This window comes from Tamandua tetradactyla, chromosome 10 (assembly GCF_023851605.1).
Source record: "Tamandua tetradactyla isolate mTamTet1 chromosome 10, mTamTet1.pri, whole genome shotgun sequence".
Taxonomy (NCBI): domain Eukaryota; kingdom Metazoa; phylum Chordata; class Mammalia; order Pilosa; family Myrmecophagidae; genus Tamandua; species Tamandua tetradactyla.
In genome coordinates this window covers 94224708-94249797 of record NC_135336.1, presented here as the reverse complement: position 1 = coordinate 94249797, position 25090 = coordinate 94224708, and the positions used below count along the sequence as shown (strand labels likewise).

Genomic DNA, 25090 nt, shown 5'->3' with positions numbered 1-25090 from the left:
GGTGTCTGAAATTTGTAGTACTTTCAGGTGGTTCCATTCTGAAGCCACGAGTGAGGTCCAGGAGATCAGAGGACAGCCTCCCCAAACACTAGGACACCTTGGTGAGGTCCATGGAAGGAGAAGGGAGAGAAATTTTGAAACTTGATCTGTCTAGACATGCAGCACAGACTTTTTTTTTTACAACTGTTAGACTGAATTCAGCCTACAGCAGGACTCAAGCAACTCATCCAAGGGACTTGAAGGCATCCCTCAAGAGCCGGTCCCATGGCCCAGAGCACAGAGAACCTAGGACGTTCTGTTCCAGAAGGCTACTCTGTAGAGCATGTGAGGCCAAACTGCCTTCACTTGACTCCCAACTCCAGGTAACTCACTCTGCTCAAGTCCCTCTTTTAGGAATGACAGTGGAGTACAGAGATGTACAGTGACTTCCTCTCACAAGAATAAAACCTTTGGTAGTGATATCATAGGAAATGGAGACTCACAAGGAAACCACCAGCTTTTTCCAATGAGGGGCCTGAGCGTGGTTGGTCTATACCCACTTCTCACCTAGTAGGTTCTGCAAGACCAGGCTGAGAGGACACCAGGTCCTTGTGCTTGGACTTCAGGGTTGTCAGTGAGTGTGGGATAAGGGGCCAAAGCATCTGGGTCTTCTCTGAAATGACCTTTGACAGTCCAGCCCTAGGGCAGCCCCAGCCCTCTGGAAGCACTGGAGCCAGGACAGCTCTGGGCAGCCCAGGAGAGCAGGTTTACTTTTCAACCCAGATGGATTTTCTTTACTGAGGTCTAAGAATAGTCTGGTCCCCTGGGGTCTTTCCAAACTCGACAAATGACCCCATTGGAATACAAGAGATAATTCAAACCTGGAACATTCACCACTTATTTTTCAGCCACTGCTTAGATTCCTCTAGTTTTCTGCTTCCATGGACCTTATATTCTAGTGGGGGAGCAGAAAACCAAATAAAGACATAAACACATAGCAATTAGGGTGGTTATAAGACTTATGAATAATAATTCTTATACTAATAAGCTCTGTTCCTGTTTTGAGATCTTTTCATGGGAACTGAATTTTTCAAACAGTGGTGCCTCCCCAAGCACAGGTTTTGTGCTGGGTTTCAGGCCACACATGGTGGGGGACTGGATTCCTCAAAGCACAGTTGGGGAGACCAATATCAGACAGACAGCCGCAAACACTGCATGAGCAGCCACCATGAGCAAGGCACCATGAAGGATAGAAAAATGTGTAACCAAGACCCTGCCTTCCACTTGACCATCTCGATGGAAGTTGAGGCAGCATCACACATTCAATAAATGCTATATGGTGAGGTGCATAACCCTTTATTAGTGCTGTATTGGCAGGTCAAAATAGGCCTCATCCCAGAGGAGCTCACAGTCTAAGATGGATTTAAGAATATCTAGGTATCTATGCTTCAGTCTCTCTACCCACCCATCTTCATGCAGGAGATTCAGGAATTAGGAGTACAGAAAAGAGCCGAGTCATGGCTACTCAATGGAGATAGGGAAAGCAGCAGAGGGAAGGGTGAAGATGAGCAGGATGGGAGACAGGGAGGAAGACTGGAGAAGAGAAGGATATTTCTGGCTGAAGACACACCAATATCTTAAGCTTGATTGATATGAGAATCCTGGGGAGGTTGTGGAGAGACTGCATAACCATAGGGAAGGTTCTGGGATGGACAAGAATGGACAGGCAGGTGGGGCAGGATGATGGACTCAAGCCCATGCACCACCTCCAGACTGCACCTGCAGGCACAAAGAGCCTAGGGAGGTAGATAAATGATGACACCAGTTGTACAGATGAGGTGCTGGGGGGTTGAGTCATGCAGCCAGGAAGGCTGGGGAAGGCTCTGAGTTCATGCTATCTACATGCCCCTCTCTGCCCCTTGACTCCTGGCCAGGAATGTCACAGTAGGATCAGGTGGGAGGTTGGAACTAGGGTTGCTCATGATGGAAATTGATCTTTCTGGGTAAAATGGCCTGGAGGTCATGGGTGATGATTTTCAAGAGGGCCAGTTGGAAAGCTGTGGAGGTCACAGAAGGCTGGACTTTTGTGAAAGGTCATCATGGTGACTCAAAGGGCAGCAGGAAGAACAGGAAGGCATGTGGGACCAGGTTCCAGAGACAAGCTCTCCACCAGCCCAACCCAGGATGTCAGCTCCCCAAGTTAATAGAGGATCCCTTAACCTTCAGGTTTTTGATGCCTGAAATCTGAAGGGCTTTAGATGACAGCCAGCACCTTCTTGATGGTCTTGTCAGTAACTCATGAAGGAAGACTTCGGCTAGGGAGGCCTTCCCCAAGGAAGTGACAACTGGTCATGCTAAGAAATTGAGCCCAAACAGCAATCAGGGAGGAAAGGGGGCTTGCAGATGGGTTGGAGAAGGGAGCGGAGTAGGCAGGCTCTTGAACACCAAGTAGAACATTGGAGTCTTTATTCTTATGAGGACAAGGAATACCCTGGATGATTTTAAGCAGAGGTACAGCTTAATCAGATTTTTGTGTTTCTAAAATACTCTCTGCCATCATTGTGGAGAAGAGGCAGGAAGAAGGTAGGCAGAGGTGCAGAGAGACCAGTTAGAAGACCACTGACATCCTTTATGGGATGAACACAAGAAGCTCAATCAGCCCAGGGCCTTTGCACTTGTTGGTCCTTCAGCTTACAGTGCTTCTCCACTTTATCTTTGAACATTGACTCCTCTGTGTTCGGGTCCCTGATGCCAACTCTTCAGACAGGCCTTTCCAGGCATCCCATCTGCCATAGGCACAGCCCTCAGTCATGCTCTGCCCCCTTTCATTCATCACTAGCTGTGATGATTTTGTTATTGTCTCCTCCCACTCCTACAAGCTCCGAGGGACCAGGTGTCTTGTCTGCTTGTGTTCTGCTGAGTACAGCCCTATTGCCAGGATGATCCCAGATTCTAGCGCACCTACTTTTAGGGAATTCCAGGTCAGGGCTGCTTGCTGGGAAACAGCCAGGCTGGGCACCCCTTGATCTCATGGGCAATGTCCAGAGGCTTTGACGCAATGAGAGAGGGAGAGAGAGAGGGAGGGAGGGAGGCAGGGAGGGAGGTAGACTGGCTGGTATACTTCTGCTCTTGAGGGTGAGGTGGGTGGAGACCCATAACTGAGCAACCTAGTTTCCTAGTTTGTCAGGGCTACTATGACAAATACCGCACATTCATTGGCTTAACAACAGGAATTTATTGTCTCATGCCTGGAAGGTTAGAAGTCCAATATCAAGGTCTTGACAGGTCATGATTTTCCCCCAAATCTGTAGCATTCTGTCCCCAGCTAGCTGCAATCCTTGGGGTTTCATGTGCCCCTGTCTGTGGAGATCAGGTGCATTCTTTGCCTTCTCTTGACCAACTCCAAATTCTGTCTTCCAAGGACTCTGCTCATAGAGATTAAGCCTGCCCTGATTTAATTTGACCTCATCTAAACAGGATCTTTGATGGTCCTAGTGACAAAGACCACCCCCTAGCTAATAATCACATCTTCAAAGGTCCCATTTACAAATGGGTTCACACAAAGGAACACAGATCAGGCTTGGACATGCCTTTATGGGGGCCATGATTTGATCTCCAACACTGAGGATTCAGTCTGTCTGGAGGCTCCCTTCCCACAGGGGCCTCAGGGCTCCAAGGTAACGCCTGGAGAGGAGAGATACATGCAGGCTCTGCCTCTCGGGCTGGGGCAGACTAGAGGGTCGAGCTCTGCTGGGGTCTGGCAGGCACAGCACAGGGGTCCAGGGCCCAGAGCTCAGATCCTGAGTGGTGGCTCTGGGCATGTGTGGGCAGAGGTGGGGGTCGAAGAATTCATCTCCCAGGGTCTTGAAGCATGCTGGAGGTGCTGCTCTGGAGACGGCACTTTGGGAAAGCACCCCCTAGCAGCACACGTCCCTTAGCCAAGCTGCATGATGGCTTTAAAAACTGACTGCTGGTGTGTCTGGGTCCTGAACATTCTATTCTTTGCTGGCCAGAGAACACAAGGCCACAGAATGCAGTGATGAGAAATAAAGGAGCCGGTGATTCAACACATTCGTGACAGGTTTATTGTGGAGCATAGCAGGGGCCTGCCAGCAGTCCATGGATATGACATTCAAAAGCCTTGCACATTCCATTCTCCCTGCCAGCCTCCCCACTGTGAGCCACGTGAAACACAGGGCAGCATTAATGAATCCACCAAAGATCTGCTGATTAGAATGTGGTCTCGAGCCCTGAGAGCGTCACTGACCATTTAAGGAGCCAGGGTAAGATGTTTTTAGAAGCTGCTTGCTTTGACACAGGTGGTCTCCTGTCATTGACGAAGAGGGAACCATGATTTGTGCACAAATTAAAGGGGCAAATCATGAAATGAGATGTCTGGAAGTTCTAAGGGAATCTGTCAAATCTTTCCTCTCTGAATTCCCTAATCTGTAAAAGCATGTTTTCTGATAGGTCTTCAGTTGCACACAGCCCACCTTCAGTCTTGGTTTAATGCAAAACAGCAGGAAGCCACTTACTGAATTCAGTGATGCCCAATGGCCAGGCACAAAATCCCTTCTCTCCAATAACGATGATGATAACAAAAAACTATTGGGTGTTTACCGTGTGTTAGGCGTTCTTATCTGCTTTTTATTATGTACGAAGAAACTGAAGTACAAAGCGGGTAAGTAACTTGTCAAAGAGCACAGCTGGTAAGAGGTAGAGCTGGGATTTGAACCCAGGCTCTCAACCACCATCCTGTAATGCTTCTTAGCCCCCAGAAGGGCCTGGGATGCAATTATGTGGATTCCTCACCCCACCCCCAAATCATTATCTTCCTATAGACAGTTGGCCTATAGCAAAATAAAATGTTCCCAAATTTTAAGAGAAATAGGATGGAATATTCCATTAAACTTGCAGATCAGAGTTCACTATTAATATACATAGACAGTTGTTTTTCTGGTGGAGGTCAAGAGTGAAAAATGAGAAGTTCAGCCCCCATGTTCTTATGTGGGCACAGAGCAAGGGCCTGTCCAGTAAGCCTGAGTTTTTGGAAAATCTGTCCAGTCAGAGTGAGAAGGAATAAAGGGTGAGGCAGGCAGCTGGGTCTTGCGTTTGTGTACTGATACTGTGCATCCATGTACTGGGATCCTTACCAATAGCTCCAAACTCCCACTGCAATCCCAGAAAGGGGTGGAACACACAAGGGGAGGTGCCCCATTCCCTTCCCCATCCTTCCAAGGACAGAGACACTGATTTTTGGAGGCAGGCAGCTCTGAAGTTCTGGGATAGATGAGGCCGTTCTTCTCAAATGGTACAACTGGGAAGAGGAATAGCCAGGGAGTGGGAAGAGCTGACCTGGGGAAAGTCACTGTAGCTCCCAGATGCTCAGTGTCCTCAGCTATAAAGTGTGGGGCTTGTGTCCAGTGCTAAGATCTTGGCTTCATTTAATAATCTGTGTGGAGCATCTCTGCATCCCTCCTCCCCCCACAGGCCTTTCCCACCCTCCTGGGGTGGGATGGGGAGCCTGGCAAGTGCATGACTATGTGGTGGCAGGGACCAAGATGGGCACAGGGACAGTGCACAAGGGTTAAGGGGAAATGAGGGGGATCAAGTTGCTTAATGCTTTCACTTAATGAAAATGGCAGGTTAGAGGTGACTTCCCTTCTATTGGATTTGAGTTAAGAGAAATTACAAAAAGGGTCTGTACGACGTTTAAAAATAAGATGGGCTGAGTCAAAAGAAGGACTGCATTCTCTTTTGAGGCTTGCAACATTACTCTGAAACGATGTTCCAAGCATATGTGGAAACAGCAGCTACCCATCTTTGCCAGAATCTTCTATCAAGTGTTATCCATCGCTTTCTGGCTGTATTCTGCCCCATTATTCAGTGAGGTAACACCCGCTGTCACCAAGAGGCATTTAAGTCCCCTGCACAAATCACTCTCTCTCTCACACACACACACACACGTCATGCACCCCCCACACACACACACATGCAACCTCCCCACCTGCTGATACCATAAAGATGGTATCTTCTAAGAAGTTGTGGGCAAAAAAGCAAGTTGCATTGACAACACTTTTATAACTCTCATTTTTTTACAAATAAATCTTAAAACTACCAAAGGAGTTTTCAATATAAAGGACAGAACCTTACTGAGAAGAGCCCTTTGAGATGGAATAGCTACACAACAGGAAATATTCTGGAAATCTGGTTTTTCTTAATTGAGGTTTTCTTAAAGAAGGACTGAAGTGAAATAGTGACATAAAGCTATTGTGACCTTGGAGTGTATTATATTTCCCCACCCTACTAGATCCAAATATCAGACATTTTGGACAAGGGGCTATTTTTCTGTGCAGTTTTAGACCGCTGGCATTTAATATTACTGTTCCCATAAAAATTCTCTTGGGTATTTTTGGAACTAAAAAGAATCAGGTTAATTTACAATTTTTCTAGGAGACAAAATATTCACTCTCTCCCAGAAACAATTTTTAATCTGCTAGGAAGCCAGGCTGCACTTTGTTATGCCTTTGCCCAGCTGCGATCTAGGTGGGGTGCTTCTCCTATCCCGTGCTGGAGTGGAGAATCTCTCACATCTTGGTTCTCAGCCTCCTTCTTAGACCAAACGAGCAGGAGACCCCAGGAGGTGCCTCCTTCAAAGATACCGTTCCTTTCCAAATCTAAAGGAAATGGAAACTGGAGCATCATCTCGGTTTCCTCTCTGAGATTGATGTGGTACATGCCAAGAATTGGAACCCCGGTGTTTTCTTCACATTAATTCATTTGGTCCCCTCATCCAATGGGCACATTTAAGCAGCAAACCTACTATGTGCCAGGTGATGACATATTTATAGAAGAAAGAGTAACACTGGCAATTTCACACGGTTGAACCTAACATTTAGAGGGTTTCCCAAAGTTAGTTAGCATTAGTCGGTTTTTCCTATGATGGTATAAAAAAAGTGGGCATAGATAACCCAATCACCACCTGCGATGGGTAGCTGCTTTGACCATGCCTCCAATAGTGCTTCTCGAGCTAGGTTCCCTTCTGAAAACAGGCAGCCACCAGTTGACACTATATGTGTAATAGTCTATTAGTTTGTAACTTTACAAAGGAATGACTCCTTTAGATCAGGTTCTCAGAGACACCCTTTTGCACAGAGGCAGTCCGCAGCATGGGCACTTAAGGAGCAAATGCTGCTGTGCCTTCAGCTCTCTAGGCCCTGCTCTGCAGGACAAAGTGGCAGCTCACCTTGGGAAGGCAAGTCAGAGTTGCAAAATAAAGGTGATTTTGTTTGTATTTCTGTCCACATGCCACTGGAACAAAACCATATCCAGAGCTCGGTTTAGTAAATATATTTGCACAGACAAGCCAATGGCAATATAAAATTAAACGATTTAATGACCAGTTAATTTTAGTTTAAACACGAACTAAAAACAAAAAACTCAGGCACCTTTAAATTCTAGGGCTAATTTAACTAGATGGGGCTTTCTCTGGCTTTTAATTTAACTTTGTATTAACAGATTCTCTGAGAATATGGCTAAAGTGGTTTAATATGGTATTCAAAATGCACTCATGTGGGGAATAAGTAAGAATAATAAGACCTTGTTTCAAACATAAAACCAAGGTTCTGGGACACATTTTATACTGCTGCTCTGTGGTCTGAGCTTATTAAATAACTACATTTCCTTAATAGTAGTTACCAGGGGAGCCCCAGCAGCCACCAACAGGGCCATATTTTGGCTACAAGCGACCATGCCAGCACTAACCAAGGAGCCCACGGGGGGCCAGCATTTCTCAGCCTCTGGCACTCATGCTGTTTAGGGCCAAAAAATTGTGGTGGGGGGCTTCCCTGTGTGTTACAGGTACTGACAAGCACCCTGGCCCCCCTCTAGATGCCAGCAGCACCCTCTGGGTGAGATGGAAACTACAATCAAATACTAAGGGAATGATTTATGAGGGAAAAGCAGATTCCAAAGACCAGCTCGTGTCAGCACCACAACCCCAGAAGAAAGCGTAGAGGGCTGACGCCGAGGGAGGAGCATTGCACAGAGGGTGCTATATGGAGTACCGCCTAAAACCTTACCCACCCTGACAGTCATAGCCCTGCCAGCCAAACTCAAGGCTGGAGAAGAAACTCCAACTCACACAGCTGAGGTGAGCCTCAGGAAGAGGTCCTACAAGGAGGGGGACTGGAGGAAGGCGAGGGGGAGCTTCTCTTTGCCCGCCTCCAGGCCTTTTGCGTATCCTAACTCATCTGCCTAGAATATCCATTTTTCTTCCCCTCTTTATCTGGCTCCTACTTATCCTTCATGTCTCGGCTCAAATGTTACTCCTTCCTGGAAGAGGTCTCTGACTCTGTAGATACCCTCCCCACCTGCTCTGGGTGTCCATGCTTGGTGTGCTATGTGGCATCCCTTTCCACCCAGCCCCACTCCGGCACAGACCGGTCACCCATCTCACATACACCACATCTGTTCGCACGGACTACAGGCGTTAGGTCTCCTCCTTGGCTCCTCCCAGTAGAATATCAACCCAATGGGGACAGGGACCTTGTTTTTACTAGACCCCACACTCTCCCCAGAACCCATCAGGGTACCCAACCCAGAGTAGCTGTCTCCCCCCAAAATATTTGCTGAATTGACAAATGAAATCAGTTTTCAACTGAATGGCAGGACCAATGAGTGAAGTTAATGAGGGTGGAATCAAGCACATGGTCACCATAGTAAGTTTCCTCGATGTGTATGCTCATTAATTTCTGTAGAGGCAATAAAACTGGAGTGTTGAAGGTAGAACAGACCCCAATCAACAACACAAAGATGGAAAGGTTCCATCTTTACCCACATATTTTGGGATGTTCAACAAGTTCCTCATTATGACACATTTTTGGACAAATGTTTTGTCCAAATGTTTTGGCCAAATCACACACCTGTCCAATGTACCAACAATAGATACAAAGCCCAATGAGATAGTCAGCCGCTAAGCTGAGTGTTACTTCTATACTTCAAAACTGGTATATAAGGAGTAATTGTTTATATATTGATGAGAGAGGGGTGGGTAGCAAGGGGAGAGGGAGGGCCATTCAAAGACGAACCCATGCAAGAGCACATGTCACAAACCGGCACCCAGACAGCTGGCCACCTGTTTGGTTCCCATCACCACCGCCAGGTTCCAACATCAAGAACACAGAGACATTTCCGTCTAACTTTTTATATGAAGAATTTAATTATCTATACATGTAACTAATTCAAAAGGTTGTATTACAGTTGTTAAAGCCGCAGGTTTATATATTTATATATTTTACATTCATGTCCATTAAAATACTGAAGCATGGCGGAACAAGGAGGAGCAGTCCTCGCCCTCTGCACCATGAGAACAGAGAAGGACCTCTAGAGCACTCAGCACTGCCAGCACAGAATCTCAGAAGAGAGAGATGGACAAACAGAAGGCAACTGTATGTTAAAAAGTCATTAGTAGAGCAGCTAGATTGTGCTTGAGGCTTCTCCCCTTTTCTGTGCTGTCAGCAATAGGCATTTTTATGCAGCGTTTTAAACTAATGTTTAAAAGACAAACATGGCTTCGGCTACAGCACATCTAACACATGAACGGACCATGAGCTCCATTTACTATTAATCTGCAGGAATTCCACAGTCTAGTTAAAAAAATGTAAACATTGGAAATTAATGCAGGAAGATTTCTATACATTCTTTCTTGTCAAGAAAATTACTTGTTCAAAATACGTCATTCCATGAAAAGTAATTGGAATAAAAGTTCATGTAACAGAGACTGTAGATATTATTGATGATAACAACCTCAACGTCATTGTCTACTGATTTATGACATGAAAACACGCCAAATTAAAAACTCAAAACAAAAAACAACTCAACCAGATAAATCTGAGACTGAACAAAAACACAGGTGCTTTCTCAATGTGGGTACAAGGTCACTGTGCAAAATAAAATTAATGCAATATGATTAGAGCAACATACAAGGGTAATAGCTTTTGCCATGGAGAGAACTAATTTCTTATGTACAGGATGTATTACATGCTCAACAAGGTACATCTGATACACACAAACAAGCACAAAATACCTTCTGTTTAATTGGGCTCGTTCTACACATCTTTAAAAAGCAGATAGACTGAACTCCTCTGTATTTCTAGAATAATGGGGAAAAACCCCAAAGTACACAATTTTATGGGTAACATTGGAAAAAATGAAAAAGAAATACATAAAGTCTCAGATTTATGGACATCTGGAACATTTTTAATAGCACATGCAGCATTCCTTGATAGTGGGTCTTTTTGCAAAACCAAAATAGCAAAGAAATAATTTCCTTTTTCTTTTTTATTAAAAGGCTAAAATATATATTTAAAAATAATTTTAGAACTATTGAAAGCACCTGTGCAAAGGTGGGGGGAAGTCAATTTGAATAACTAGGAAAGCCACAAAAGGACCCACTACCCTGTGTATTTTTGTAATTTTTGCTTCTATCTCTGCAAGTAATAACTCAAACATTGCGATCACATGCAACTAAGGTAAAATGAGGTCAACTGCTCAGCAGTGAGTTCTTCTACTCAGAAGGCAGTAGATGATCATGCTGGAAGTCACATGATCAAGGCTGCATCTCCCATCATCCCTCTGGGCAGTGATATGGGATAGTGGGTCTCTTTGAGGACTTTCAAGCCTGAGTGGGGGATGGACAACATATGATTCCTAGAAAAAGGAGGAAAACAACACATAAGCAAAACAAAACAATGAGCAAAATTCAAGCTAGGAAAATGAGTCAGGCATGTAAACAGCATGGTGCCAAAATGATTAAAAAAAAAAAAAAGGAAAGGGGGGGAGTGGGGAGGAAGGGAGGCATGCTACAGAAGGAATGAAAAAAAAAATAACCCCACAAGATTAAATCTTGCATTAGAGAAGGTCTTCAAAGAGACTCTTGCAAATGCAGCAATGGTCTAGCTTTAAGTTCTGCAAACAAAGCTCAGCAGAATCAGAGCAATGCTGCATGTTTGACTATAAGATACCAGAGCTGAGTGGCAACGGAGCTGCCGGGGCACTTACATTGCTGGCTTGGGTCCATGTCTGTGGTCAGCTTTACATAATTGGATGGGAAGAGACCCACTTGGCCATTGACTTCTCCTTTCCACCAGTCGGGGTCCTCCTTGTTGAGGACGTTGATGATCTGGCCCTTGTTGAAGGCCAATTCGTCATCATTCTGCGCGGTGTAATCGTACATCCCGATCACCTGGCACACTGCAGGAGACAGGGCCGGGTGAGCTGCTGCACGTCCACCACACGACATGTAATGGCAACTCGGAGTCATTAGGTATTTCCACATGTAATTTTGCCCTTTCAGAAGAGGATGGAATTTAGTGGAGGTTCTCTAATGGGCATTTTGTGGTGTGGGCAATAGAGGAAGATAAAAATTAAAAACCAAGACAACAGCAAAATTTTAATATTAGGTCTTTGGTTTCTATAATATCTTCCTCTTTTTCACATCTACTCAGCAGAAAATACAAAGTGGTCATGTGAATTCTTTCATGGAGCCATTTCTATTTCAGGGCAGTGGAACTTCTTTAAAAATATGCTGACTCAGGGACTGGCTCAACACCCACCCCCACTGCTGCTGCGTAGGACAGCTGTGGGTCATGTGGAGATATATATATATATATATATATATATATATATATTTTTTTTTTAAAGGTGGAAAGTAACTATCATCTGACCTCCCCCAAAATCCCAATCTCAGTGAAAAGTCAAACCAATGTTTTAAAAGAATTCTTCTGTACCTTTGGGTCTCAAATGTCTCACAGAAAGACATTTCTACATTTGATATTGTTTTTATTTTCTCATTTTATCTCAAACCTATGGGAGGTTAAATTGTTCTCATTCTCTGATATTTTTATATTTTGGACAAATCTACACAGTTAGGATACAGTCTCCAATTAATCTTCCTTAACCAAGCTATATGAAGACTTAGGTTTAATTCTCCAGCTAATTCAATCACTTCAGCAAAAGATTTCTGTGGGTCTCAGTCTGATGAAGTGGTTGTACTTTGCCAGTATGGCTGGGTGTTGGGTGCCCCCGACATGCCTCCCCAAGGGAGATGAGGGCCAGCAGCCTTGCACCTCTCTGCCCACATGAGACCATGGCTCAAGCAAAGACGCCCAGCTGAGGGTTCCAGCAATCAGTCACAAAATATGCCAAGCCTTCAATTTCTTACAAAGGCTGCAAGTTTTAATCTTATTTCACTGAATAAGTATAGCATGGACATCTAATCACAAGGCACTGGAACAAAAATGCTGCATTTTCCACAAATGCCACCCAAGAATTGGTGGCTTAAAGACCTAAGGTGGAATTCTGTTCCCCTAGCCTCACCTCTCTCAAATATTACTGAAGCAACTGATTTGGTTCCTTCCATCAGAAAATAGCCAACCAGCTCAACTGCAGTACACTCGGTTCTTTTTTCTCCCTTTCAGAGAGTATGTCCAACATCCTGCCCATTAACCGAAGCCCTCTCTGTTCACAGTAAATGTCACAGGGGAGTTATTTTAGTCTTCAGTGAACACCACATCACAACCAATAGGCCCCCATGGCCTCCAGCTCAATCTCTTGACCTATTTAGACTCCACCATTTATTTTTAGGACTCTCTTTCGGTCCCCACTCAGTAGCTCAAATCCTACTTTAAATAGCTGGAAGGAAATCAAGAAAAAAATTTGGTTTTAATGCCACAGCATTCAAGATTCCTTTAAGAAGAGAGTCCCAACAAGGGCTCTGTTGTACCCAGCAGAGTAAAGCTACTTAGATATTTGGTCCTTCTGAAAAACATATTCCATATCACATCAGTTGGATATCAATCCCAGCAACAAGCAGATGTGAAAAACAACTGAAGATATTTAATGAAAAAAATGAATGGAAATACTCAAGTGACATGCATGTCCTTCTCCAATCATAAATTGTAAATTCCTTACCTGCAGGCAATGCCGCTGACTTAGGCGCCTCTGTTGGAGTGATTTTGCTCGTTCCAGGGCTTAAAAGTTTTACATAATTAGCTGGGAACCAGCCTATCTGGCGCTTCTTTCCACGGGCCTAATAAAATAATCACATCAAACATTTCAAAAGGGTAATTATTTTTTATGATAACAGTTTGCCTTGTAACAGGACACTTATACAAGTTAACATATAGTTGAAAAACAAATGGCATTAACATTAGAATCTATGGATTATTGTATTTTGAAAACAAAATACTGTGGCTCAATTTCAAATTGTGGCAGTCGAAGTCAGCAAATCCCAGAATGTTTTTGCATGGCGGGATTACATTGATCACAAATTCAGGATATCCTGGGGTGTGTCTAGGATAGAAAGTTTCTGCTTAGGTAACATTAGCTCTTAGCTGTTAATTTCATTTATGTAGAGATTATGGCTAATGCCAACTCTATCTGCAAATTTTAGGAATAATATGGCTGTGAACACTGAGTGCTTCTATGAACCAGGCTCTGTGCTAAGCACCTTGAATGCATTTATCCTCAAAACCATTCTAGGAGGATGATACTATTATTATTCCCATTTTTCAGATGAAGAAATTGAGGCCCAGAAAAGTTAAGTGACAGACCCAAGGCCACAGACTGGTTATTGGTCGGCAAGGATTCACACCCATATGTGCACTCTTCTTTATGAGTAATACACAAACTCAGATGCAAGATGATGTACAGCAGTAAGTACAGAACACGAGTGGTTTAAACTTCACATTGTTTTAAAAAATCATTAGGTCTACATAATGGCTACAGTTATTTTCCACCACTATTCCTTTTCCCTTTACTTCAATCTAATTCAATCCATTTATTGAGTGTTTAGGGGCTTGGGTGTTGCTGGAAAGGGAGAGTGTGTGACATAAAGGAACTTAGACTAAAGCTGGAGAGCCAAGATTTACAATTATGACACAATTCTAATAAATAGAAAAGACACTAATTAGGGTTCATGAGAAGTACTGCAATTAATCTGCATTCCATCAGGAAAAGAAAACCCCAAAACAACTTACACACACACACACACACACACACACACACACACACACACACAGAAAACCTTTTGAAACAAGGCTCCGACAAAAATAGATCTTGGGGACAGAGGTGACAGGGAGACATTTGTAGTCCCCTTTTTTTTTTTCCCCACATGGCAGGCACCGGGAATTGAACCCAGGTCCTCTACATGGCAGGCGAGCATTCTTGCCTGCTGAGCCACCGTGGCCCACCCTGTAGTCCCTTTTGTAACTTCTGAATTTTAAGCCATGTAAATGTATTATCTAGTACAAAAAGAAGGAAATAAAACTAGAAGACAAGAAAACATCTACCACCTCTGCCCTCCTACTAGCCAATGTCTCAAGAAGGGTAGTTTTGGGTTTCTTCTAGAACACAAATCTAGTTTTGCTTTATTTGTGGTCTGACAGTCTTTGTGCCCTTGGCTCAAGGATTACAGCTTTTACCTTCACAGCGGTGTCTGTGCACTGGTGAAGACATTCACTTACAAGTTTTCAGATGTATATTTATCCAATAAGCTGCCCTTTGGTTCACAAAGATCCTACAATTCTCCTGTTCTCTACAGTTTCACAAGGTAGAACAGAGGTGCCCACTGGCAATTCCTTATCTACTCCAGGGTAGATAGACCCTGGAGAATGCCACCTTTCAAACTATGCTATAGTCCAAGGCTCAACTTTCACCTTGAGAGCTGTGGGTGGGGATGTGGGTTATGAGGAGACACCCTTTTTTTTAAAGAGTCAATTGTTTTACGTACCAAATAATTGCTATAGTAATACTTTTTTAAAAACAGCTTTACATTTACAGTTAATTTCAAATTTAGAGAAAGATGTCAAGAATAAGGAAAGTACACAGAACAACCACAGACCCTTTACCTAGATTTACCTACTATCAACATTCTGCCCCATCTGCTTCATAATTTGTGCATTTTCAATCTCTCTTTGTAATTTCTTTTTCTGAATTATCTAATTACAAACTGCTTACATCACAGCTCTTTATCTCTAAATATGTCAATGTGTATTTCCCAAGAATAGGGATATTCTCTTATAACTTCAATAATCAACTTCAGTAAATTTAACACCGAGAGACTAATTCTATCAAATTTATGCCCATATTCCAATTTTGTCAGCTGTCCCAATAACAGCCTTTAGAGCATTTTTTTTCTTTCTCACAGGATCCAGTCTAGGATCAGGTACTGCAATTAGTTGTCGTGTTTCTTTAAACTCCCTTCTATAGCTTTTCTTTGTTTCTCTGTAATACTGACATTTTTGAAGACTATAGTCCTCCAACTACCCCCTTTTTAAAAATTTAAAAATTGAACAAACTCATCTTGGGTTTATCTAATGTTTCCTCGTGATTAGATTGAGGCAATTAGCTTCTGGCCAGGACGTTGTGTAAGTGGTACTGTGATCTTCTGGGGGTATCAGAAAGAAACCTGCTACTGCCTCACACCTTATAATACCACCCCTCAAAAGGTTCCCTTCTACAGTGCCAAGGCTGAAGGATGACTTTGTGCAGGTGCCCCTTGTTACATGGCTGCTTACCTTCTGAATTCAGGAATCAGGTAGGTTTGAATACATTTTCAGATGATTTAAACAGGCAGGATTTAAACAGAGAGGGGTTATTTGTACTCTGCAATGAACAACGTCCCTTTCACATTTTACATATTTAACTTTGGACAGAAAATTTTAAATAAATGAAAAAGAAACTAACTTGCAACTCTCCTTCCCACCATCCACCTGGGTTCTTTTTCCGGATCAAAATCAGCTGACCAGGGGCCAAGGTAAGCTGTTCAGGACCAGTAGCAGTATATGAGGCAATAACCTGGGCAATTTCTGAAAAACAAGATCAAACATTGCAATACACTGTTAGAGTCAGGAAAAGGTAAGTTTAAGAAGACACAGCCACCTTCAAGCTTCACAAATTACTGTTCTGGAAGGCAATGTATGGGCTGGTTTTCTACCTAATGAATAAAGCTCCACTGGATCTTGACCCCAGTCTATATGCTACAATGCAAAGGCAGCATTCACGGGGTTGGCTGTTCTTTGGCTTCTAGGACTCCCTCAACATTTCTCAGAATGTACTTACCAACTTCCCAAATCCCTGCCTCCACCCAATTCTCCCACCTCCTATCCCAGACCTCACAGCTACCATAAACTCAGTGGTATGAGGGCTCGGCCTCCTTCTTCTCCACCACCCCCTTAGCACAGTGTTTCCCACACAGTAGCATTCAGTGATAGTTAAGCGAATAAGTGAAGTTAAAGGAACTCAAATGAAGCTCTTGCATCTGCCAAGTACAATAGAAAGAAAATTGTATTTTCTTCAGAAACCATCAGGAACATGACACTGGCCAACAGAGAAGTTGTTGTTTTAGGCTCTCACCCCCACCACCATGACCATTTTCCTTGGGGCTCATATTTTGAGGGTGATCCTGAATGTCAGGTATGAATCAAGTCAAGTTAAAGAAGGAACTTCTTGTTATTTCAAGTTAAAGAAGGATCCTGGAGTTAAGAAGGGAAATTTTGTGTAAAAACAATAATCCAGTAGTGAAAAAATATAAACAGTTCTGTACTTTTCCTGAATGTTAAAATCTCATTGGAAAAAATCCAACAGTACCACAGACCAGGCTCTAAAGAGTACATTTCCACTAGCACAGGATTGCAAGCATGAAAAGACAAACCTCTTCTCTGACTAGATCTGGAATATCTGTAGGGACTGCTCTCTGCACTTCTAGAGGTTAGGAAGGAAGGAAGTGAACAAAAAAGCCCCAGCCTCTGGCGGTATTTCTTACTTCTCCACTAAGTCCAGGGCGTGAATAAGATTCAGGAAAGTTAAGAAACCTCCATTATTATCGTGTTCTGCAATCGGGTGGCCTCGCTAGGAACGCCAAGCTGGCCGGGTGCAGGCCTCGCTCTGCCTGATGCTGGAGAGCTCGGGTTACATGCACCTTGACTCTGCCTGAGTGCTCCAGGGGGGGAATCTGTGCCTCGGATAAAGATTCCACTTTAACAGGCCAAAGCATAGCTCTAGAGTCAAGAGGTTTTGGTATGGAGAAAGTCCAAATTAAGTGTCCTATTTGGCTTCACACGTTCTGGCTCCTCAGAGCAGCTGCCACACACAGCTGCAATCTGCCCAAGCCTTCTGTCTTGTGTGTCCCTGAAGACTGATTTTCAGAACGAAGTCAAGGCAACCTGGGCATCATACACCAAATACCTGGATCCTGTGGAATTACGATCCTAAACACAGAATATTCAAGGTAAGACAGAGGTGGGACCCAGGTGGTCCAAAATCGGGAGTCTGACTAAAATCCGGGACCCCTGCAAACCCACTTTTCCTCACCTGGTGGTAAGTCCACTGCAGCTGAGGTCCAGACACAGACACACAGATCCCTCTCTCAGTACAGCAGTGGCCCTCTTAACCTACACTTTCCTGAGCATGTAACAACAGAAAGCTCAGAGGCCCTGGAAAACAGTTTGAATCTAGGCAGACGACTATCTGGATTTTGTACCTTTGATGTATACCTTGAGGAAAACTACCCAGTGGCTTCTCAGTTAACTAGACCTGGACTGTCCCTTCATGCAGGTAACATCTGCTGCTCTTCTCGTCTCCTCTACTGCTTATGCTCTGGGTCTTAAACATGATGTCAAAAATGAAAAAGGGCTTCTGGACTCTGACAAGAAGGGTGACTGGGACACAGCAGACCCCACAGTCTTACAGCTCCATACATTACAACTTCCCACCATCTCGCCTAATTGATTTCTTCACAACCCTAGAGAACAGTCTACTATTAACATCCTTACTTCCCACCTGTGAAACAACAGTCACATTTCATAACCATGTGCACATTATTAATGGATTCTGAGGAAAGGAACCACTCAAATACTCTTTGGAAAGATTCTTTTGTTCTTATTTTAGGCTTCTGACCCTAATAAACAAAGGCAGGGAACAACTATCAATTACATTCAAAACATTCAAAAATAAGCATCAGGATTTGTAACTTACCAGGTTTTTTTCCTAAACTCCCTGTTTTCCCAGCAGTTCCAGAGCCCTTAAAACAGAGCAAAAGGTCTCATTTGCATACTGAATAGTTTTGGTCACGCAACTTAAATAACGATTATTGAAGATACAAATCACCTCTGTTCCTGACTCCCCATTTTCATCACAGGGAACCACAGAGGCACTGCATCATCTGACATCAGGAAAACTCAGGATAAAACAAACACTTCCCAACATGTGGCTTTTACTCTCTTCTTTAGAAGAAAATTAGCCAAGTAGGTGGCATTATGGGATCCTGAGGGTTTGGGTAAGGACTGCGGCTAGCACGGTGAATCCTGCACATGGCCCAAAACAAACAGGGGACTGCGTGCTAGGAAGACTATCAGTCTACAGACACCATGTTTATTCTTTAATTAAAAATTGTTCATTGTGAAATACTGCACACATAAAAAGTACAGAGAATAGAACAGGTACTCCTGAGCCCACTACCCAGATTTTATACCTTAAAATATTAACATTTTACTAAATTGGCTTTAGAACTTTCCTCTTTAATGAATCCAAGTGGCATAGGTACGAATGAATCCCCCGTCCGCATCTCATTCGCCTCCCTCTATCTAAGAGGTGAACACTGTCTTGTGCATCCCACAGGCAGGTTATAGTTTTTAAACACTGACATTTCTCTATCAGTGCTAGAAGCACAGATTTTATTTCTTTCTAACTATTAAGTGTTCCAAAAATGCTTCAAGATTGAGTTCTTCTCATAGAAACTCATGGAACTTTAAACCAGCCGAGTAAGCCAACAAAGACCAAGGGAGTCAAAACAGGGCCCAGGCTATAATTTGTTGATAGAAGTTGCTTTACTCTGAATTATTTTTCACCCTTGAGTCTCTATCTTGTAGTAAACTAGGTATTCCAATTAAAACAAAACAAAAGGCTTAATAAAACCACATGAGAATTACTGCAAGAATGAAAAGATGGTATTTATCAGAAACACAACTTATCATAATCTCTATTTTGATTAGTGAAACTTAATAGCCATTTACCAGAAAAAGTTTGGCTTTAAATTTTTACTATTAGACTTGCTTTATTAGCAAACAGTTACAGAATACCAGCCCCTCTTGCTATTTTTACAGAATGTAAAGAATGCCATGAAGATAGATTCCAAATGATTAGTTACTACTTTCCCATTAATGGGCTGATAATAAACTCCCTAACCAGCTATATACCATACAATAAAAAAAGCAACTGGCAATACTCAGCAATAGGGTTCAAGTGACTTCACAAGCTAGAAATTAGGACATATTCAGTCCTGTCTTGGCTACACCTCAAGAAGGCTATAGAAAAGCTGCCCTAGGATTACAGCCCCCTCATCCCCCAAACAGAGGGGAAGCAGCAGAGGGACACCCCCTCTCTGTGCCCACAAGGTGGGCTCTGGCACCTGAGGCTGGGTCTGGTTTTGAAATTTGGTAGGATACTTTCCCTATACATGGAACTCTGTGTCTAAGACAGATGAAAAAGCTCACTTTTCAGATATTTTCATTATTTAAAAGTGTGCTTAAATTGTTTGTTCAAAATCTATCTTTAAGAGTGCTGCTAATCCTGGGGCTAGTAATTTAAGACTGTGGTTAAGAAAGCACCTTACAACTCAGCTTACCTCAAAAGCATTACAAAAAGGTTAAAAAAAAAAAAAAGACCTCTTTAAATGGGAAGTGACTGCTAATGGATACGGGGTTTCTTTCTGGCAGGATGAAGACGTTCTAAAATTGGCAGTGGTGATGGTCAAACGTCTCTGCGAATACACTGACAACCACCACGTGGGGGAAATGTATGGCAAGTGAATGATATCTCAGTAAAGCTGTTATATTAAACATGTTACAGTTTATTTTTTTAAATTGTTGACACACTTTTTTTTATAGGAAATTGGAAATAATTAAAATACAATGTAGGTTACATTTCGTGTTTTAACTGATTCAAAAGGTCAAGTCACTTTAAGAGTCCATATTCAGTAGTAAAATTCGTTGAGTTCAGTGTTTTCCCACACCCCTGAAACACCATCTGTAACGCTTCCTACTGGCTCTGACTTGCTGGCCTGAGGCAGGGTTTAATTCTCACTCTCTAGGTGCACAGGACAGTTATCTTAGGCCTGCTGAGCCGTTTCTGCCAAGTCCTCCAAGGGTGGGCAGAGTTACATTAGTCCCTCCAGGGGAACTTCAGCAAGCTGCCCTCAAGATGACAGCCAGAAAAAAAAACCCAAAACAATAGCAGCACCCTTTAGGGAAAAGTAAAAGAGACAACCAAATAAAACCAATCCTGGAAATTCCAGGGAAGCCAAGAAGGCTGATGAAGAATTTGTGTCACATATCGCCAGGTCCAGCCTTGCCCCCAAAGCAGTTGTGGGGCCTGGGGCCTGCAGAAGAGGCCAAGATACCCCCTCCCAATGGCATTTAAAGGAAGAAAGAGAGCCCGTGTCCAGTCGTTTAGTCCTGAGAAAGCAGCCTCTTTAGATTTTTTACTAGTGTCTTCTCTCCTCAAAGCATAAAGTATGAGAAAAGAAAAAAAACGTGAATTGATTACCCTGCAATGGATGTGTTATATGCCCACATTTCTATCCTGAAACTCTCCACTAAATGAAAAATGCTTATTACAAAACGGGCTCTCAGACTCTCTGATAGGCTCATCCCACAATTTCACTAAATTTGTACTGTCTGAAGCCTGCACTTTCTGCAATCCAACTTTTAGGATCCTACTTAACATCAATGGGAACCACTTTCAATTTCTAAGGGCAAGAGCATTTCAAATAAATCCAATCCCTGGTTGATGGAGACACTGGGGCCAATGCAAAAGTGCACCAATCTCTTAGATCATGTGTCTTCCTATAGTGCAGACAAAAATAAACACTTTAGAAACTTCTTGCGGCCCAACAGTCTGGGGCCAGCATCACCAGAATACTTCTGTTTACATGGGCAAAAATATTGCTGAGGAATATAAGCCACTGACCGTGAGACCTAATCAATAAAGTTCATTCCAAATCATAAGGCAGTTACATGCAGGAATAGAAATGAACAATGGCCAACTAACGCAGGCCAGTCGGATTACACACAACCTCCGTTTAGCTCCAGTGAGTTCTTTGGTTTGCGGGAAGCCAAGGCTTACTATGCAGTACTCAATGACAAGTTCAAACAATTACAGGTCACACTGCATTTACTGTCCTGTTCCAGAACTTAGCAAAACCCAATAAAGTGTTCCACTGCCAGGCCCCCGTAAGTGACTCCCCACAGAGAGATGCACTGCACAGAAAGGGAGAGGAAACAGTTAATGTGGGTTTACCTCTGAATCTTTAAGCCTCACATAGTTAGAAGGGAAGACTCCGGATTTGTCGCCCACTGTTCCTGTCCACCAGTCACCATCTTTCTTGGTAACCAAAATCACTTCCCCTTGCTGAAAGGTTAAATCTCCTTGCTCAGAACTCTCGTAAGTGTACATGGCAATAAATTCTGGTGGGGAGAAATATTGAGATACGGAGAGAGCTTGATTGTTTAAAGAGATCCCAGACAGCTTTGTAAACGCAAGTTTATGAACAAGGAAGTTAGGATAAGACCCATTCGAGAGAAAGGCTAGTCACAGGTAAAACACAGAGCTACAGAACACACTGGGTGCCCAACCCCCAACTGCACGTGAACATTCAGTCAGTGTAAACAGGGAAACAACTCCTGCAAAGACCCAGCCCAGGAACAAAAAACAAGCATGTGTCTACTACACTGGGTACCTCCAGTGAGCTGCGATTTAATGTTGTGATTTCTTTTTAAATGAAAATGCTTTTTACATTTGGTTTTAACTAACATTCACTGATTGGTGCTGAGCACTGGGTTAGAAGCATCGGCATGCACGCTATTGGTATACACATCAAATACCTGCATTGCCGTTTTGTGGCTACCAAATCACAATTTCAGAAAATCTGTACATACAGTATATTCTATATGTAAACTAAATGACATATTTTTTCACTACTCAAGTGTCTGAATGAAAACTCATGTCTTATTGTGCTATATACACAGATGGCAGGAAAAGTCAGGACACAAAATAAAAAGTATCTATCGGGGTGGGGGGATTAAAGGAGAACAATCTACTTTCTGTATGACTTTTCTGTAAATGTACAACTGCTCCAACAACTATATATATATAGTGTAGTTAACAATGGGCATATACTTTCATTCAAATGAGTGCAGAAACAGGTAGAATGCACAGATTAAAGTGCCTACCCAACCCTAGGAAGTAATCAAGCACTTTCTGACAAGTTGAAAAAAGACAAATCATCGTTTCTTACATGTTATTATTCATGTAAACTAGTTTTGAAGAATAAGAATGCATGTTCTCAGTATCCTCAATTTGAGGGGTATGCATTCCAGAGATTTTTAATTATAGATAGGATTCATCCCTCTTGGTTGAGTTTACAATGTCACACCCTCAGAAAGATCACCAGACGCAAAACTGTAGATACTACACCAGATACAAAGATGAAAGAATTCCAAAATGATCAACTAAGTTTCTTAGTTTCCACTCTTTGTCCGTTTTATACTAAGCCTTCAGATATTTTTTTAAAAAGCAGAAGAAAAACCACAATTTCCCCTCAAAAGTCCATTTTTAGGATGGAAGATGTAGGTTTCTTGCTAAAAAATTCAGATATTTCTTTAATGTGGCATCTAATGTTAATTATTAGGTAAAAATTAGTATGTAGGAATTGGCTAATTATATGAGCCTCTGCAGTAGGCAATACTGAAAACTAAAATAAGAAAAAAAAACAAAAACACTGAATGCTGTGCTCGCTCATGCTAAGGAAAGAGCATTCTGCTGTGGGGCAGCCCGAGGACGCCTCCATCCACCTCAGCAGGACTGACCTGTACACACTTGAGGCAGCTGCTGGTAGAGAACACTGGACCCTGCAGCAGATACAAGGTTATCCAAATGTTCTCGGGAAAACAGAAAACTCTCTGTCTTTAGCCCTCCAGGGCTGGTAACACACACCACCACAGTTAAAATTGGAAAAATGATTTCCCACACAAGGAAACCAAAGTTTGGCAGCTTTAATAACAAACATTCTTTTTGAATTAATATACTCACTTTTCTGATTTCACAATTTTCTGATCCTTGCCTTCCATTTAGCTCCCTATTAGATCCTTCTTGTAGGTGTCATATTTGGCCATTTAAAATAGGATTCTTGGCAACCATACTTCTCCCAGTGATTCCTGCACTTAAAAGTCACTTTCAAAAATGGACTCATATTCATTATATACCAAGAATGGAATGATCATATGGTAAGAATGTTCATGTTTGTATGTTATGTTTAAAAAAAATTTTTTAATTTTTTAAAAAAAAAGAAAGAAAAATGGACTCAAATTCTGAAATAACTTTCCATATGCTTAAGAAATTTCAGAAACATGAACTCTGGCTGAACTTCAGATTGCAGTACAAAATACAAAGGAGAATGGAAAGATTTTTGAGGCTTTACTTGCCCTGCCTTGCACACAGGCATCTGCAAGGCTGCTTTAGGATTAAATGAAAACTGGGGGAAAGGTTAAAGGATTTGCAATGGGATCCTCATCAGTTGTGTGCTGTTCACGAGACATTTAACAGAGGGCACTGGCCGTCCTCAAAATAGTCTTTTAAGAGCTACCCAAACTGACAATCTAGTTCATCTGGTTTATAGCGTACTTTAAATTTGATTGCTTTTAATGTAGCATTATCAAAAAGCGGTTCATTAATATATGTTAACAGCTTTTCTCAGGATTTCAAATGTCATTGTCCTCCCACCCCCTTCCATAGGGCCAGCAATCCTTCCTAATATTCCTGATACCCAAATCACTCAAAATGGATGTTATGAATTTCATTTGATTCTGTTGCCCAATTTTATATATGTGTGTGGTTCATCTGAGTGACCTATTTATTGAGACCTCAAAAAAAATATCAAGGTCTCTGTATGTTTTTCAAAGCAAATAAACATTCATCAACACTGCTGTGTGATGAGAATGATGTCCGCTTCTAGTGGCTCTAACAATGATCCATGAAACAAAGCAGTGACAAAAGTAGCTGATGTTTACTAAGCTTTGTTCTAACAGCTTTACACATTCTATCTCATAGCCCTTGCAATAATTTCCTACCCCAAGGGTGGTTATTATGCCTACTTCATAGGTGAGGAAACTCAGGCATGACCAAAATCATGTGGTTACTAGGTGGCATGACCAGGATACAGACTCCAGTCCTCCAAGGAGACTCGAATTGGGTAGAACACACTCCGTTGTGAGGGGATTACAACTTGCCTTATACTATATTGACTGGACATGTTAGGTTTAAGGAGCTTTTTGCCTTTTAAACTAACAGTGGATAAATTAAAAAGGCATTGGAATGATGAGAATGTAAAAGAGAAAAATGCCAATGATTGTTTTGGAAGTTAGAGTAAAAAATGAATGCAATAAAAATGCTGGATTTGTTCAGTGACAAGGTTTTATATCTATAAAAACAAAACAAAACAAAACTCTAAAATTCCTCTTGAAAAAGTACTTTTGTTAGTGGGAGTCTGGAATCCTACTAAACCTTAATCCTTGCTGTCTCCATTAAAACAATTGTTTTCATAACTCTATTTTTGATAAGGCAAAGCTTTTAAGGAATGTGACAATTTCATTATGCCAGACAAACTAAATAAAATACTGCATTCTCAGGTAATTTATTCAAAGAATCCAGGAAAAGTTACTACATGATTGATTAGCTCTGACATATGTAAGCTACAAACACTGCTCAGACTTCCCCATGGAAAGCCTGTTTGATTTGGGTAGCACTCTAATTAGTACTACGATAATGACCATATTGAATATGGGAAGATAAGAGATTTTTATTATTAGGGTCTGGAGTATGTAGCCTTTCTTCATTTAAAAAATTTTAAATAATAACGCGTAATATATACTGGCATCTACAGAATCCTTATGATTATATTATAAAGCAGAGACCTGGAATTAATGCAATTATTTATTTTTGTAATAAAATCAAAATTATTTTTTTAAGTCTAAATTATCTGGTTTGGTTATTTACA

The 25090-nt window shown here is 42.2% G+C and overlaps 1 protein-coding gene across 5 annotated transcripts in view; it reads right to left on the bottom strand.

The window, feature by feature from the left end:
- ITSN1 (intersectin 1) overlaps positions 1 to 25090 on the bottom strand; it is a 263233-nt gene that overhangs the window by 38807 nt on the left and 199336 nt on the right. For 3 of the 5 annotated variants that reach the window (XM_077118883.1, XM_077118884.1, XM_077118886.1), the window contains 6 exons: positions 22905 to 22976; positions 21337 to 21503; positions 18016 to 18061; positions 15727 to 15848; positions 12952 to 13069; positions 11041 to 11232 (listed from right to left, as the gene is read on the bottom strand). In XM_077118883.1, coding sequence (XP_076974998.1) covers positions 11041 to 11232; positions 12952 to 13069; positions 15727 to 15848; positions 18016 to 18061; positions 21337 to 21503; positions 22905 to 22976 — 717 coding nt within the window. The remainder of the gene's footprint in view (positions 1 to 11040; positions 11233 to 12951; positions 13070 to 15726; positions 15849 to 18015; positions 18062 to 21336; positions 21504 to 22904; positions 22977 to 25090) is intronic. The other 2 variants (XM_077118885.1, XM_077118887.1) reach the window with 2 other exon arrangements.